The sequence below is a fragment of the Talpa europaea genome (assembly GCF_964194135.1).
Source record: "Talpa europaea genome assembly, chromosome: 2".
Lineage (NCBI taxonomy): Eukaryota > Metazoa > Chordata > Mammalia > Eulipotyphla > Talpidae > Talpa > Talpa europaea.
Window position 1 is genome coordinate 43,920,628 of NC_140068.1, and position 18,448 is coordinate 43,939,075.

Below are 18,448 nucleotides of genomic sequence, written 5' to 3' on the forward strand. Positions count from 1 at the left end.
AACCATTTGAGCAAGAGCTAGATTGCACCATTTTACATTCCTACCAGCAATATATGAGGATTCCAATTTCTCTGCAGCAATTCCAACACTTCTAATTGGCTGACTTTTTGATCATACCTGTCCTAGCAAGTGTGAAGTGGTACTTCATTATGGTTTTGACTTGCACTTTCTACTGACTGGTGATATGGGACTTGTTTTCATGTGCTTATTGGACATCTGGGTCTTCTTTAGAGAAACATTTTTCAATCTTTTGTCCATTTCTTTTCAAATGCATCTCACTTTTAGTAAGATCCTCTATGCATACATTTAATTGCTAATAAAAATTGAAATAGCACATCATACATTTTAGTACAATTCAAATTTTTAAAAACCAGAAACTCTAGCTAAATGACCCTGCCCCTATTATGCTGTAACCCCAGTAGGGGTTTGGTTTTTTTTTTTTTTTTTTTGGTTGTTGTTTTTTAACATTCCTCTGTCACAAGTGGCTGCTTCAAATGCCTGTGTTGGGTTTCATCTTACTGACTTCAAGCTTCTGAACTACACACACAAGACCTATTAATGCTTCTTGGAGACAAATAAAAAAGTGGCACTCCAGCATATTGAAGTCATTCAAATGCAAGCTGTATTAGATTCCTAATAAGTTACTGGAATCAAGTTAGAAAAGAGATGCAAGAAAAAAGACATCGCAGAACTAAAATCATAGGTTATCAAAATACTGCCCTACGGTCCAACAGAGCAGAGAGGTGCTTTCCCAAGCTGCTGCATAGTGACCCTACAATTACTATCAAGAATGAACAGTATAGCAATAAGGCTTATGGCTAAATCGATTCCTTGTTATAATTATTCTCTATGCTGGTCTTCTCCTCAGGAAGCTCTCTAAGATACAGGCAATAATGACAGCTACACTGAAAGTTTTTAATTCTTTTTTTTAAATCTCCACTTCCTTCAACCATATTTCTTCTCAACACAGAGAAAATTGATTGAGGTATTGGTATCTAATTTTACCAGCCATTCCCTCAGTTCTTTCTGAACAGTCACCAGTATGCCTACTCCCCTCCTGTTATAAGGTCTGCCATCACCAATCCTCTGTAAATTCTTTTCTTGGTCCTGCTGCTGGTGTGAATATTCTGGCAGAGGGAAAGAGATTTTGATACTAGGGTTGAGAGTCAAGTTACCAAGATTCTTTATTAATGCTTCTGAGATAGGTTGAGAGGTGGCTGAATCTTTGTAGGAACCGTCTTCGGTGGACATTAGAAGACTCTGGTTGGGTTAAACTTTGATGAATCCTTTAAAAGTCTAGTCACCTAGACTAGGAGCAACTCTAAGACCTTTGTGTTCAGGCAGAAGGTGATGTTCAAATTACAGCAAAGGAGCCTGGAAAAAAATAGATAGCCTAGAAAGGAATAAGAGAAACCTGAACTCCAACAAAGCACAGTGAAAGAATACTTAACTCACTTTTAAATTGGATTTTCCTTTTATTGTTGCATTGTAAGAGTCCCTTAATGTACTTTGGATAAAAGTTGAAGAAAATTGCAGATATTTTCTTCCTCCTTTGGGTTATCTTTTCACTTTCTTGATGATAGCAAAGCACAAATTTTTAAAGTTTAAAATTTTAATGAAGTTCCAATTTCTCTCTCTCTCTCTCTTTCTCTCTCTCTCTCCCTCCCTCTCTTTTGGTGTCAACTCTAAGAATGCATTGCCAAACCCAAGGTCATGAAGATTTACTGCTTTCTTTCTAAGAGCTTTGTGTTTTTGCTCTTACATTTTAGGCCTTTGGTGCATTTGGAGTGAATTGTTGGTGTGTGCTGTGAAACAAAGGTCTAACTTCATTGTTTAACATGTGACAATTTAGTTGTTCCACCACCAGTTACTAAAAGACTATTTTTTTCCCTGTTGAATGATCTCAGCACCCTTGTTGAAAGCACTTGAACACACACATGGGTTTACTTCTGGGCTCTCCATTCTTTATTGTTGATCTCAGGACCACACTGTATTTATCACCATTGTTTTGTAGCAAATTTTGAAACTGGGAAATATGAATACTCTACTTTCTTCTTCATTTTGTATGATTGTTTTGACTATTCTTTTTTCCTTGAAAATCCATATGGGCTTAAAAATCAAATTGTTAATTTCTACCAAAAAAGCTGAGATTCTGACAAGATTTGCTTTGCCTCTGTAGATCAATTTAGACAGTATTGACATCTTAACAATATTAGGTCTCTGATACATTAAGATGGGATTTCCCTCATTTATTTAGATCTCCTTTAATTTATTTCAACAATGTTGTGTAGTTTTCAAAGCATAAGCTTTACACTTCTTTTGTTAAATATATTCCTTAGTGTGTTATTCTTTTTAATGCTATTATAAGTGGAATTGTTTTCTTAATTTCATTTTCAGATTGTTAATGCAAGTGCATAGAAATGTAATTGATGTTTACAAATTGATCTTGTATCCTGAAATGTTGATGAATTCTGTTTATTAGTTTCAATAGTATTTTAGTGGTTCTTTAGGATTTTCTACATATAAGAGATAGTTTTATTTCTTCCATTCTAATCTATATGCCTTGTATTTTTCTTAATTGTCCTTGCAGAAACCTCCAGTACAGTGTTAAATAGGAGTGATGAGAATATTCATTCTTCTCTTGCTCTATTTTTAGGTGGAAAGCATCCAGTCTTTCATCATTAACTATGATGTTAGCTGTAGATTTTATTTTTGTAGACATCCTTTATCAGGTTGAGGAGTTCCATTCTATTTCTACTGTATTGAGTAATTATTTTTTAATCATTAAAGGGTGTTGTATTTTGTCAAATGATTTTGCTGCATCTATAGATTATCATGTTTTTTATTTTATGAATGATATACATATTGATTTTCAGATATTAGACAAACCTTGCATTCCTGGGGTAAATCCTACTTGGTCATAGTGTATACGTCATTTTATATGTTACTGGATTTGTTTGCTAGTATTTTGTTGAGGATTTTTGCATCCATATTCATAAGAGATAATGATCTATATTTTCTTTTCATGTAATGTCTTTTTTTTTTTTTTTTTTACTTTTTTGGTTTTGGTATTAGGGTAGTAGTAGCCTCATAGAATGAGTTAAGAAGTATTTACTCCTCATATTATTCTTCTTGGCTGCCATAACAGAATACCACAGACTGGTCACTTAAGCGATTTATTTTATTTTCTCGCAATTCTGTATGCTAGAGGTCTGAGAATGACCTGCAATCAGAGTTTCTCTTCCTGGCTAGAGGACAGCCATTTTTATGCTGTGTCCTCACATGACCTCTTCTGCGTGTGCATGTGTGCCGGTGCACGCAGAGAGAGGGAGCGTTCTCTCATATTTCTTCCTCTTCTTTTCAGTCCTGTCTTCTTAATCGATTCTACCCTTAAGATCTCACTTAACTCTTGTGACCTCCTTATAGACCTTCTCTCTAAATATGGTCACACTAAGGGTTAGGGCCATTAACCTAAATGATTTTTTGGAGGGACGCAATATAGTCCATACTCTCCTCTTCTATATTTTGGAACAGTTTATGAAGCATTGGTTTTAATTCATCTTTATATGCTTGGTAGAATTTGTCTGTGAATTTAGCCTCTGCTTGTTAAAGGTATTCTCAGATTATCTATTATTTCCTTTTGAGTTAGTTTCAGTAGTTTAGTAGTTTATCCACTTCTTCTGTTACCCCCTTTATTGACATTTTGTTGTTCATAGTATTCCTTATTAATCCATTTTATTTCTGTTAGAATGGTGATAATGTCACCTCTCATTCCTGATTCTAGTAGTTTGAGTCTTCTCTCTTTTCTTGACCAATCTAGCTTAAAGTTTCTTAATTTTATTGATCTTTTCAAAGAGTCAGCTTTTGGCTTCATTGATTTTTTTCTATTATTGTTCTACTCTCTAATTAATTATTCTGCTTGCTTTAGATTTTTTTTGCTCTTCTCCCCTAGTATTTTAATGTGGAAGATTAGATTATTAACTTGAAATCTTTCTTCTTTTTTAATGTAAGAATTTACACTTAGAAATTTCACTTTAAGCAATGCTCTAGCTGCATCCTACCCACAATGACATTAATTTTTAGGCATGCTCCACATGCAACCCCATACATGAAGAGACCTGCTCTCTTCTTAACATAATAAAGTATTAATCTTGCAATACCTATATTGTAAGAAGAATCCATATAATGCAGGGATGTTTGCATCTTGTAGCCCCAAATGTAGTTCCCCATTGCCAACCTTGGAGGAGTCATTGGTTTTGTTATTCTGGTGCATTTTTGAGGGCGTCAAGATCTGTTGTGGTCATGTCTAATATAAATACAGTTAATGATTGAGCTAGGCAGAAATGATCTTGTCTGGAATTGGAAGGACTGAAGAGAAGGAATTACTAGAATGCTTTCCTTCCTCATTCTGTTACCTGAACTTTGCTCCTAAAAACAAAACAAACCCTCCTGTACTACTTGGTCACAGGTGTAGCTCACAATCAGAGTTCAACATGCTGCAAAGTTGAGCTTTAAAAATATAGAAAATTTTGATTTATTTGGGGCAAGAGAGCTGATGATTAGGCGGACAGACTCTTCAGGTACTCTGCATGAGCTTTAGAGTGGCTCTTTATCTCTGATTTGCAGGGTTCAGGAGACTGTGGGGCCCTTCAGATCAGTATTTGTGTCCCCACTTTGTTACCTTGGACAGAGGTTAGTGCCTGCATGGTATTAGAACTAAAAATGTGGGGAGAAAGGATGTAGCATCCACCTTTGTCACCACCCATGTCCAAGTTGAGTCTCATAACTCTGGGACATTATGGCTCCTGGACCAGGTGAAAGTCCAGGAGTCCTGGGCCCTGTGAAGGAGGCAATTGTGATGGGCAGTGAGGGAGAGAATGGGAAGGCTCAGATGAGTTGTCAGAGATGGCTGGAGGGGCAAAGACATGGAAGGAAAAAGATCTGTTTGCATTTTATGTTCCGATCACCAGGATAACCACTTTCTCATCTGAGCAGAGAGGTACACATCTCCTATTCCTGCAATAGTAAGCCTTGTGGATGAGGCATATGTCTCAGTCTACTGAGTGGAGGGATTTTTGGGATTACGTCATGGCTCCATCACTCATCCTCATCCCCACAGAGAGTGGCACCAAGGCCTCTGGGGAGAGGGTGCCAAGACTGAGCACTGGGTGCCCTCTTGAACTGCTCTCTGATCTCTGCTTCTCTGCCCTGCCTTCTTGCTTAGCAAAGACAGTCACCGCCGAGGAGTGCCTGGTGAACCCTGTGGGCATGAACCGCTACTGTGTGGACCCCTCCACCTCCACCTTTAACCACAGGGGCTCCCTGCCCACCTCCTCCTCACTGTACTGCAAGAGGCAGATCTCTGGAGACGGTCACCTTGCGGGAGGCCCAGCCGCCACTGCCATTGGTCCCCGTAGCAGCACCATGTCCTCTGGAGGCACCTCAGCACCTGGTCTGAGGCCCCCGGGCTCCAGCCCCAAGAGAAACGGGACCTCGCTTGAAGGAAACAGATGTGGTAATGTAATGCATGCGCTCACTTTCCCCTGACTTGATGTCTTCTGTCCTCATCTGGGGTACCACTGCATGTAGTGGGGGACTGTAACTGATTGAATATGAGACACTGGGAAATTAGAAGTTTCCATAAGCCCCTTCATGGATTTTTATTATTCTCAAAGGCAGCTGACTTCAACCTTTGACCATAATAAAGAAAACAGTGTAGGGTGTAGGAATAAGTAGACTCCAAAGTGTACAGTAGAAGTTTATTTTTTCGTGTAAGAATCCAAGATGGGTGATTCTGGCTGGTAGGTGCATTCCAACAGGGACCCAGAGTCTCCATGGGATGGCTCTGCTCTCTCCTACAACCTCATGCCCTGTGCCTCTAACTGGCTGACAGGGAAGGACCCAGTGGAGGCAAGGTCTGGACTGCTGTCACTGTAGGGATAGCTTGGTGTCTATTCTGAAATATTTTTGAAATCATTTTGAATCTTCAGTATTTCATTAGTGAGCAGAGGCTCTAGAGGGCAGTAGGCAATCACAAGGACTGTGGAGCCAGATAACCTGGGCTAGAATCCTAGATCTGTCACTTCCTGAGTATGAGAACTTTTTCAAGTCTGAACTTGTCTGTGCCTCAGTTTCCTCACCTGTGAATTTGAAGTCATAATAATAGCACCTACCTCCTAAGTGTGTGGGGAGGGTTAAGTAAGCTTCCATATCTAATACAAGGCCTAGGGCAGAGTAAAGAGCTCCAAATATGTCAGTAGTCACAGATCATGTGGATACACCCCTCAATTGATCATAACCCATCAACTGCGAGAACTGGTGAAGAAGGGCAGCCCAGACTAAGGGGCAAGGGACTCTTCTTTTTGCCCCTCTGGAGTGTCCTAACAGGCTGGCTGTCTCCTTTGGCAAACTACATTTCTGTTCTGAGACTTGGACCTTCCCAGTGGCCCTGACAAGCCGCCCTTTTGAGCTGTTTTTGTATGATCCAAGATCCCCCCAATGCTCTCCTCAAAGAGCCTCACTCCCCAGACAAGCCTCTCCCCACTGAGGAGGGGACAGCAGCTCTGAGGGGCAGGGAACAGAGTCCCACAGCCATAATGCTCCTGTCAAGTGTAGAGGAAGCCAGAAACTCCCTCGCCCTCAACACTGTCACACAGGGCCATCCACCAAAAAAAATATTTGAATGGACAGACAACTTTGACTCAGCCAATTTGAGTCTCAGGGGAGAGACACTGCTATCTGATCTCTAGGAACAAGATCTGGTAGATGAGGGGTAAGCGTCTCCCTCATAGGGTTATCCCCAGAGTCAGCATAATATCTGGCATATGGTACGTGTTCAATAACCATTCACTGTCTCTGTGCCCCCCAATGCCCAGTGCCCTCATGTCGTCCCACTGTTGAAACCCACCTCCTGGTGTTCCTCTGTCCTTTTAAATGTCTTTCTTTGAACTTCTTCTCCTTAACCCAATACCCATTTTCTCAGGATGGTGATCACAGAATACCGCGCTGATTGAATTGACTCTGATCCTAAGAATGTTGCCACTTTTTGTAAAGGAGACCTGTGTTCTCTTCCATTCAAGGTGGTGAAATCTCAGGCCCTTTGTCTTAAGTAAAGGCAGTAAGAGAGAGGCAGGGTTTGGATGGAGAACTTTTCTTTTTATCATCTTCTAGAGAATGATCTGCTTCATCCCCCTGTATCTGGTGTCTGGGAGCAGGGAATGCAGGAGGGGAATGGGGATGAGACCAGATGGGACTCCACCGAGGTCCTGAGGTGTCCTTGCATCCCAGCTTCATCAACCCGTTCTTTTTATTAACCAGGGCTGCTACACATTTGTAGAATGGAGCTCCATGTATGTTTTGCTTGAACAAAGTGAGCATAACTAAACACACTTGGAAAACATGGAGCTAAACCAAACTGAATTGAGTGGCAGTATATTAAAGGAGGAAAGACAAGCACTGGCCTCCTTACCATTTCTTGCCTGGCTGCTGGCCTGGGTGCCTGCTCTGCACCCTCGGAAGGATGGTTCAGTCTTTCCTCCACCCAAAGAACTGCTCAGTGTTCCTTTGAAATTGCATCCCACGAGGAAGCAGCTGGCATTAGGAAAACCCTATCTCTTTAAGAAGGTTTGACCCAAGTCGTGAACCCTGGAAGAGACCTAGAAATGCATCTCCCCCCACTGTGCTAATCAAAATGGCTTAAAGGGGCCTCCCTGGTGGCCTAGGGGTTAAGGCTCAGCACTCTCACTGCTCTGGCCAGGGAGCTGACCCACATGGCGCAGCAGATCTCTCCCGTCTTGTCCATTGCTCCCCTCAGCAGTGTATTGCAGTAGAGCTTCCTGTTCTGCTCCCCACTCTGTTTCTGGTGAATCCTCTCACCCGCTGCACCTCTGGCCTGTGCCCCGGGTTCTATGCAAAAAATAAAAAATAAAAAACAAACAAAAAGGCTTAAAGCCACAGAAGCCAGAAAACTGCCTGAGGCTATGGGCAGGAGGGTAGGTGTGGATGGCATGACAGATGTCCCTGCCTTCTCCTCGTGTGAAAAGGGACCTGGCCTCCTGTCGTCACGAGAGTGGATCTGTTGCCAGTAGGGACCGGGGCCTAGTAGGCACGGGGGGCATGGATGCACAGGACACACTTGCCGGGTGTTTGCTACTCAGGTGGAAACTCAAGTGCTTCTGCCTGTCTCTCCTCCAAGATGCAGTCACCAAGTGCTACAAAGAGATTTCAGATAACAAAGCTTTCCGATGTTTGCATTCAACAGGGCACGCTGCAAAATTCCCAACCACAGCTATGTCCAAACTTCACAATCAAGGAAAAAAGTAAATCTGACATTGTTATTACCATCCCAATGCTTCCCGTGGGTTGACATTTGCTTCCAGAGGGTATGGAGTTGAGAAAATATAAGAAAAGCATGATAGAAGGATTGGTTAGCACTTTTAGGTCCTCTCTCTCTTATCTCAGTGTCTTGAACATTCTTGCAATGGAAAGAATGCAAACAATTCTCTATCAAATTACCAGATTGTGGCCTAGCCTGGACACCCCACACCTCCACATAGAAGTTTCTAGGAAGGATGCTTTCTGTGGGGACCAAGTCACTGAGAGGAGCTAAGAACAATCTCCCATCCCCTTCCCTTTAGCCTCCTCCTTCCTAACCTGGCCTCCACTGCTAGAGGGGCTGCGAGCATCAGGGGGGCTTACCAGCAGCCTAGGAAGGACACACAGGGGTCTTTTGGAGACCAATGGGCTTCTCTTCAGGATGCTTCTTGTCAGAATCCAAGCCACACATTCAGCGGTTCTGAATACTCTTGAGAAATAAGATGAAGAAATAAAGACCTGTAGAGAGTGATCGGGACAGGAAAGTGCTGGAAGGCTGACCTTTGGCTCTTCACTCAGAGTGCTTCACACAGGACACACTGTGAGGCTTCCAGATGTGTGAGAAGGTAACTCCCTTTGTGTGGCAGAAGACACTGTGGCGTGAAGGGTCCCTGCAGCGGCCCGCGTGGAAGGCACTCCAGCGAGCCTTCCCCAATCCCTTCACGCACAGAAAACGTACAGATGCTCATATAGCTGGTGGGTGCGGGGTTTTCTGATTCCCAGTTCATTGCTCATTCCATTCTTCTACATGACTATTGTTAGCTAAAAAACCTCCCTGAATTATGAATGAGCAAAAGGAAACCACGTGTGTGCTGTGGGTATGTATAAGACAGTGTGAGGCTCAACCAGCGGTACAATTACCTGAGCTGTGAAAGAAAATGTGAAGGATTTGCTTTAAACACTGCTTCATAGTAACTCTGTTGCTGGGGAATATGAATTCAGCTTCAGAAACCACTGTAGCCTTTAATTATACACATTTTTCACAAGGGGTTTCCCTTTGCAAATGTCTCCAGCAGCTCTAGCTAACAGGCTCCCCCATGCACCCAGGTCTCCAGGCTGGAGAATGGTGTCTTCCCTTAAGGGTGTGTGAGCCCCACTTTGCATGCTCTTTTCCTGTGGGAGCAAGATTTTTGCACATCCATTATGTCGGGCGGGAGTCCTATCGCTCCAGCCTGGCCCCACAGTGTCAGCCCAGACCCATCTGTCTTCTTCCTGACACCTTCACAGCCGCTGGAGGAGGGCTAGTGGATTTATTGTCTTTGTGAGCTCAGACCCTGCAAAGGCTTTATAAACCTGCCACCGGACAGTTCCTTTTCTCTTCCTCTAGAGCGAGTTTATGTGATTTGGATCATGAGCAGCTCCCGAGGTGTAACAGACTCGCTGCTGCTCTGTCTTGTATAACTAAAAGGCCCCTCAGAGAAGCTCCTGGGCCAGGGCTGCTGCTCCCTCCTTCCCGGAAATATGAAAAATGCCTCAGCCAGCCCCAAGTGCCAGGAGCCATCCCAATTTGCCCACTGGACCCAGTTCCCTTTGCTGGTCCGCTTTGCTGAGCCCCTTTGCTGGCGGTGGCTCTTGCAAGAGAGTAGTTCCCTGATTTTGCTCGAAAGACCTCAGGCTCCTGGGGATGAGGCTGTGAATCAATCTGGTGTTTTTCCTTCCTGTCAAATACAGGAAATTAGATTTGACCTCTGCTCTGATCACTCTAAAATCATTCTTGGCACCAAAGATTTCCAGCCTTTGTAATCAGAGCATCTATTATCACCGTGATTAACGCCCGCGCTCTGATGGGGCGGGACCCGAAGGCGAGCGCGATTTCCGCGATTCTTCGTCCCCATGTTGAGTGCAGATGTCTCTAAATGCAGTGGAATCATCTCTAATAAGCAGGCACCAGCAATCAGATGGCTCCGGGGTGCATTAACAGTTTCCCGGCAAAATGCTCCGTGCCAAACCACCTTAGGGGACCCTGCCAGGTCCGGCTAGGAAAGAAAGAGCAGGGAGAATCTCCAAGTAAGCCCAGTTCCCACCAAACCATTATGCATTTAGGAGAAGCTCGGAAATAGGATGCTGGTCTTTTCTCAGTGCTAATGGAGAACTGTGCACTTCTGAGACATATTAAAAAGGAGGGACCAAGAAAGCAGAAAACCACTGCACCCTGAGATTAAAGAAGGGAAACAGAAAGAAAGGCTTCTCAACTTCAAACTTAGAATTATTCTAAGGGAAGCTGCTTCCTTGTTCAGAACCTGAACTTTTTCTGTCTTGAACATAGGATTAAGGATCACCCACACAGGACTTTAAGTTACCTGTATTGTGGCTGCAAAGTGTATTGATTCATTTTATACTTATGGAGCCCATATTTAGAAATACACCTGCTTAGAGGCTTGAGGGAGTCAATTATAATAAATCCTGTAATGAGAGGATCCCGTACTTTTCCCCCACTTTGAAGATGCTCACTAAGCATTTCTGGAGTGAAGGGGGTGGGGGGCAGGTGGGGTAAAATGAGAAAGATGGTCCTTAAGAAGTTAAAATCTAACCAGAGGTTACAGACAAGAATGCATGTAATTGTAATATGAGGCAGAATGTGGAAAACATCTTAAAAGAAGACAACAAAGATTTGGGAGTTAAAGGTGGAGGAAGGTGACATCCACGTGGCAAGACACAGCTCTCCCTGGGCCTTGATGGCTGGTGGAAAGGAGGGAGGGTGGGTGCTTTCTAGAGAGCAGGTGAAGTACCAGCCAACAGCAGAGAAGGAAGTTAGAGAAACACCTAATCACAACCAGTGTGCTCAGAAGGGTGTGCAGGAAGGAAGGAGAGGCAGGCAGGGTGCCTTCTTCTTTCTATGGAGCACCTGATAAAGGTTGGCCATAGCAGCAGGTCTCACCCCATCTCCGTCCTCATACCCATCGTTCCAGGAGGGGAGCACTGCCATATTTGCATTTGATGAGCCAAGTCAAGTTCAAGTTGCTAGCAATAGGCAGCTGCAGGATTTGTCCCCCATGCAGGATTTTTCCATCTCTGAGGGAAAGATATCAAGACCAAAGAGAATCCTCAACCTTGGCCTAGAATATGGACTGAATGTGTGGGCAAGAGGCATCCACAGGGAGATTGCATGTGAGGGGGCACGGACAGAGCTGGGTCTTGGGGACAGCATGGGGCAGCAGCCAGCAGAAGCCCTAGAAGGAGACCCATTAGGAAACCACTGCGGGTTTGGGTACTAGGGTTGCAAAAGCATAGACCAGTGTGAGAAAGAGCTTTAGAGTAATTAAATGTGGGGCACAAAGAAGGAGCAGAAGAAGACAGAGATATCACTGATGTCTCAGAAACAGAAGAGTTAGGAAGGGAAGCTGGTTTCGAGGGGAAAGGATGAGCTGATTTGGGATATACAGAAAAAAAGTCAACCTTTAAATGTGACCAGGCTTCTGATTCACTACTTATTTTCTTCTTCACTTGTCCTGCACCTTTTTAATCTGCCATGTGAGAAATTCATCTATGCAACATTGCCACTCATGCAACAGTCATTTATCAAAGATCAGTTATGGGCCAGGCACAGGACTAGGCCCTTTGCTATCAAGAAATTCCCAGTCTTAAAACTTGTAAGCTGACCACAGATCTGAGGCACACTGCAGGGGAGGGGGAGGGATCGAGATCAAAACAGGGAAGGGACGAGCACAAGGGACAGAGAAAATAGATCACAGGTACTATGGTGGTAGGAGAACTATGGGACTTCACCTGAAGGGAGAATCAAATACAGTCTGGAAATTAACAAAGATGTAATAAAATAAAATAAATAATTAAAAAAAGAAATTCCCAGTCTGGTGGGGGAAACTGAAGTAAGTGCCCTGACTGAGGGCCCTGGATGTGTTTGGTGTGAACCTGGAGCACTGAGAGAGACAACATCTCTCCACATCTTCAGAGCAGGGACTGGGCCCCTCACAGACACGGGTCCCAAGGAGTGGGTGAGAGAGATGACCCAACACACCTCAATTCTGCTGCTTCTTTGTTGTCTCCTTGTGACTAACACCAGAAGAAGCAGGAGGGACCTTAAGTGATGTCGGCCTCACAGTTCCACGGAGGCCCACCTGGACATTCGTCCTGACACACCTTCTCTGGTCACCTCATGCCCAGTCACAGCCGCTCTGAGACAGAACTGAACAGGAGAGGTCTCTCAGACGTTCGTGTGGGTCAGGACTTCAGCCTGTTGAAGGACACCCATTCATTTCATGCTTCTTCCCTGGGAGACCTGGGTACCTTTGCACAGATAGGGAATGGTCTGCTTCAGGGTTTCCCTAACTTCCCATCTCCCCCCCATCCTGCCATAGGCTCCCGATAAGATTAGACACTCGCAGCCTTTGTCACAGGCCATCACGCTGGTCTCGGGAACACTGAGGATCCCTCTTCCAGGCCAGGAGGGTGGCAGCAGGTAGCGGTGGCAGGCAGGCGCTGAGGCCCTGGTTCCATGTCTCATGGTCTCTTCTCTATGCTCATCCATCCAGCCTCAAGCCCTTCTCCAGATGGGCAGGACGCCAGGCGGTTGAGAAGCAGGAACCCCTCCACCTGGACCGTGGAGGATGTGGTCTGGTTCGTGAAAGATGCCGACCCGCAGGCCCTGGGGCCGCATGTGGAGCTCTTCAGAAAGCATGTATGCGAGCGGTGGGCCTGGCCCAGGAGGGGATAGCCGGGTGGGGGGTATGGAAAGACAGTGAGGTTCAGGGAGCTATACTGGGGCTGGGGTGGGGGAAGTGGGGTGTGAACGAAATGCTGGGGAGGCTAGATGGAACCACAGGCTTCTCCGAGCAGAATAACCACCTAGTTTTGTTTTAAAGGGGTATTTGTCCTATCTGTTCCCTCCTTTTGGTCTTTGTCAGGCATGCCCGTTCTCTTGCCCATCCATCCGTCTGTCCATGCATTCAGCAAGCATGTATAGCACACCTACGATATGCCAGGCAAACCGCGGCCGTGCCTAAGCCTCAGCTACTTGGAGGATAACATGAGAAAATGCACACACAGTGTTCAGCCAATGCCTCCATCATAGATAGCCTTCAGGTAGCAGGTATTATTGTAATTATTTAGAAGATTCTGAAATACATAAAAATGCTAAATTGAAAAACAAAGATGAATACTTTACCTGCCAAGGTTCCCATGGGCGCTATCACCAGCGATCGCTAGCATAAATGAACACGCATTTATGATAATACAGGTGAATGGGTCAGAAATCTGACAGGGTCTCACTGCACTAAGGTCAAGGTGTCGGCAGGACGTTCTTTCTGAAGGTTCCAGGGAGAATTCTTTTCCTCGCCTTTTCCAATATTTTGATCTACCCTCATTTCTTGCCTTGTGTCCCCATCCGCATCCTCAAAGGCAGTCCATCAAGCTGAGTCTTTCTCAGACTGCCAGTGCAATACTCTCCCTATTTTTTTATTGATTGATTGATTGATTGATTTTTATTGATTTATACATACATACATACAAGCACTGGGTACAGTCAGAAGCGCGGGAGGGTGAGAGAATTCACCAGAGCCAGAGCAAGGAGCAGAGCAGGCAGAAGGACCGAAGTACACTGCTGAGGGGAGCAGTGGGCGGCAGGAGAGGTCTGCGCACCATGTGGGACCCTCCTCCGGTGGCCAGGGAGCAGCCGGGGATTGAACTGGCGCTGCAGAGGCTGCAGGCAGCTTCACAACCCAGCGCTCAACCGCTGCGCCACCGGGGAGGCCCTTCTCTCCCTATTTTAAGGTCAGCTGATTAGCAAACTTAATTCTACTTGCAACATTATTCCCCTCTGCCAGGTAGCCTAACATGTGCATAGGTTTCAGGGATTGGGACACAGACTCCTTGGAGGGGAGAAGAGGGAGCACTACTCTGCCTGTGTCAGTTACCAGTATTTTCTTCTTTCCCATCTTTTTATTTGGTGATGCTATCATAGAAACCGTATCCTCAGACTAGGGAGCATCCTCATCTAACCCAACACTCATGTTTTATTAGGGATATATTTGACCTCTGTTAACATCAGGGACTTGAAAGCAAGGGCCGTAGAGTGGGTTACGTCTAGACACATTTGGGTGGGATGAGGCCAGCTCTCTTCTTAGAGTAGTCGGAGATGGTGGAGGGCTAGGAGGTGGGTAAAGAGGGAAGGCTAAGTAATGAGGGGCGCTTTGTCCACTCTTGTCATTTTGCTGAGGACATGGAGAGTGAATGAAGTGGGTTTCATCAATACTGGCTGGCTGGCTGGGTGAATGAACAAGAGGGCCTGTGGCCCTTGCACAATTATATGAGTCTTGTATCTGCTCCTCTTTCCCCGACCTGAGCACCCCACATTTCTACTGTCTATCTCTAGTGATCTTAAAATAGTAAAGAAGGAAACCCAGTCTAAAGGGTTACCATTTTCAGAGACAGCTGAGAGTGACACCAGGGCCTCAGGGAATTGGCATTCCCTTAGGAGGTCTTTGCTATAAACCCCGGGATGAAGCAGGTGCATTATTTAGTTGTATGTCACCTCGATTGACAAAACCAAAAAAACACCTGAAATACTTCAAAGGGTATAATTAGCAACTTGGTGATCACTAAAGGTGCAAAGGAAAAAAATAAGGTTAGGGTGATGGATGGACGTTAGGGTCTCATAGCAACACCTGGAACAGAAAGGTAACCACTGGTTCAGCATTTAATGGAAGATACTTTGCCTTAGTCAGTTCAGGTTATAATAACGACGTGCCATAGACAGTCTGACTTGCAAACAACAGCAGTTCATTTCTCAGTGTGGAGATCAGGGTGCCGCCATGGCCTGCTTTGGGTGAGGTTCCTCTGCTGGGCTGCAGTTTGCCCACTTCTCTTTGCATCCTCACATGGCAGGAAGAGTTCTACACAGCTCTCTGGGGTTCCTCTAGTAAGGACACTATTCCACTCACAAGGGCCCCACTTTCATGACCTAATTACCTCCACAGTCCCCATCTCCCGATACCATCACACTGGGGGATTAGGACTTCAGCATATGAATTTTGAGGGGACACAAATATTCAGTGAATCACACACTTCTTACACTTTTAGCCCCAAGTAGGATGAAAAGATAGGCATCATTTGTGAAGTTTTGAGCACATGGGTAGAGTCATGTTTGATTTCTTCAGTGAGGGAAGAACAGGAATATGAAAGACACAGGGCATCAAATGAACTTAGAGAGATGATGGGAAAGAAGCGCAGAGTATCTGCTCTGGGTCCAAGGGCATAGGTATCTAAGCTAGTCCACATCCCCTGGCCTCACCCGCTGACCACACTGAAGCCATAGGTGCCGTATGATTACACTGACCATCTTCCGGGCTTTCTTCTTTCTGACCCGCCCCACCAGGAGATTGACGGCAATGCTCTCTTGTTGTTGAAGAGTGACATGATCATGAAGTACTTGGGCCTGAAGCTCGGACCTGCGCTGAAGCTCTGCTACCACATTGATAAGCTGAAGCAAGCCAAGTTCTGAAGACTTTGCAAAGACAGAAGCAAACCCAGACAACCAATCTCAAGATCATCTTCTGCCTTATCAACATCCAGTTCCCATCACAAAATAGATTCTCTTAAAAATGACAGCCATGCAGACTTCTTACAAGACACGTACGTCTTCACCTTTTTAAAAATTCAACATGGCCCTTTGGAAAGTTTCCTCAGTGTTAATGACTTGCCAAAAAATTGCCCAAAGTCTGTTCTTTTTTAACATTCCTGATAGTCTGGCTGCTCTCAGAGTGGGCCCTGTTCCTGTAATGAGTGGGGAACTGAATGTTGTCACCCCAGGAGAGCCCGGAAGGCTTGAGGCTATAAGAAGGACCTGTCTCCAGGCTCTGCAGGCATTCCTGCCGCAGCACCACCTGCCTTTAACTTTGCCCGGGCACCATTGTGAGTCTCAACTGGTTCAGCTCTAGAAGCTGTCTTTGAGGATAAATGCCTCATCTTGCACTATCTGGAAGACTTGAATTCTTTAGCTCTCTGAGAGACGAGGCGAAAAAACCCTTTTTATTCCTAGTTATCCGAAGTGCTGTGTCACTCCACTAGAGGGCGGATTGCTATTGAAATTTCAGGACCCTCCGTGCAGTAGGCTGTGTGAGGATTTGGTCCTCAGCGGCTGGGTCAGGGCGTTTGTGAAAAACACCTGCACAGACTGAGGGAAGTTATTCCACAGTCAGCACCACAGATTGCAACTTGTGAAGAAATCATCTTCTAGAAGGTACTAGTTTATATCGACTGAGTGAGATGCACAGGCAGCAAAGGCAAGAATTTGGAACCAGGATGTTCCCAGATGGGGCTTTGGAATCCCTTCACTCCCAGAGTCCCTGCTGAGGTGTCAATGTGTTGGCACGCTGAAGAGTCTCAGTGACATTTAGCCATGGGTGTTTCTTTTGAAAAGAAGAAAAATGTTTCAACTAAGCTTTGAAATGGGAGAGGGTTGATTTCTAGTTACATTGCTGGGTTATGTAGTTGTATCAGTGGCTAATTTTTCTAGTCCTCAGCAAATATACAGACATGCTATTATTGAACTTAATTCAATTTACAAAAAGGTTTTCCTTCCTCACCTCAGTGTAATAGAAAAAAATTGATTTTCCACCCCTTTGCAGCTGTGTCCAGGGAAGGACGACAAATACACAATTTAGTAGGCAGAAGGGCAACCTCTGACTGTTCTTTTTATCCTCTCCCTTTCTTTATTTTTCTTCCTGCCTCCACTAAACAGAAAATTTGTCTTCAAAACAAATTCACCTTTGCCACAGGTATCTCTTCTTCCTTAACATCGTGTTGGAGGCAAGGAGATGAGTAATAGACTTTGTGATCTTCAGGGAGGTGAGGATCACGGAAAACTCAGGGCCTCCTTTGGCCCAAACGTGAGTTAGAAAAGGCACACCTTTCTCCAAGATGCCTGAACAGGGGTCTCCACTGATGAGTGGAGCAGCGAGGAACTTCAACCCCACGGTGCCCTTGTGAAGGACATAGTTTGTACAGTACTCAGTGTGAATATCAGGGTAGGTGTGCATGTTGATCCTCTGTAAATCAGTCAGAACTTAGATGAAGGCCATGAGAAATATTCTAGACTCATCGTGATGAGTGACCTTTGAGAAAAATCTAACACAGAACACAAATGATGTGCTGGACTTAGATCATGGTGGAAGGAAGGGAGAAGGCCTTGCACCTGCCCACCGAACTGTGTTTGAGTTATCAGGTTGACCGAGAATTAACCTTCTGCCAGTTGGTTTTGGCCCATGACAAAGCTACCCTGAATGAGTACTTGGTGGAGTCTTCAAGATTGTGAAGTGATAAATGACTCTGTCCTTCAGTGTTTCTTAGCCCTAAATGCTCACTGCTGGTCTGAGTCCGACCATGTGCCTCACAAAACCATGGGCAGCTCATGCATTCAGCATGGCCCCTGTGAAAACAGGGGGCCCAGAGAGTCTCATGATACCATGATTCTCACTCCACGATTTTTGCTCAAGCCTCTGAAACTTGTGGTGTCTCTTCCATCAACATATACCTCACTTAAAGACTTCCAAAATGTCTCCTCCCTCATTACAAACACATAAACATTGATAGCCCCAAATTAAAATCACCCCCAAGCCTTGTCAAAGAGGTACTTTGAATATTTTTCAGGAGAAAAGTATCTTCTCATCTCCTGTCTAGGAAAAAAGTGGATCCACGTTCACTGCAATGGCGCTCACGGAGGTGCTGTCTTATGTCGCATTAAACTTTAATCAGGACAGATGGCTGAAGCCATGATATTTAAGGTTTGACTTTTTAAAAATCTCATTACTCTTAAAATGAATGCTGCCATATCAGAGAATAACCCCAGGAGGAAATTCTTCCTTGCCTGTTTTTCCACTGAGATGCAATTAGTTGACCAAATTATTGTAGCAATACCACAGTTATAATTAATTTTCACCCCTTTCAAAAATCGTGTCAAACCACGCAGCTAAATAGCTTAGCAAATGTAAAACATGCCAGACCGTTTCCTCTAAACAGACCTGAAACAGCCAGGCCGTGGGTGTCATCCTCGTCCAAATGCGAGCTTATTCAGGGGGGCGGGGGGTCTCACACTTGCACAAATATGGCACTCGTTATTCCA

The 18,448-nt window shown here is 44.8% G+C and overlaps 1 protein-coding gene across 4 annotated transcripts in view; it reads left to right on the forward strand.

The window, feature by feature from the left end:
• SCML4 (Scm polycomb group protein like 4) overlaps positions 1-15,829 on the forward strand; it is a gene marked incomplete at both ends in the record, with an annotated part of 102,145 nt that extends 86,316 nt beyond the window's left edge. For 3 of the 4 annotated variants that reach the window (XM_084228020.1, XM_084228018.1, XM_084228019.1), the window contains 3 exons: positions 5,225-5,515; positions 12,864-13,009; positions 15,704-15,829. In XM_084228020.1, the coding sequence (XP_084084146.1) occupies positions 5,225-5,515; positions 12,864-13,009; positions 15,704-15,829 (563 nt within the window). The remainder of the gene's footprint in view (positions 1-5,224; positions 5,516-12,863; positions 13,010-15,703) is intronic. The other variant, XM_084228021.1, reaches the window with a different exon arrangement.
• Between the last annotated feature and the right edge of the window lie 2,619 nt (positions 15,830-18,448).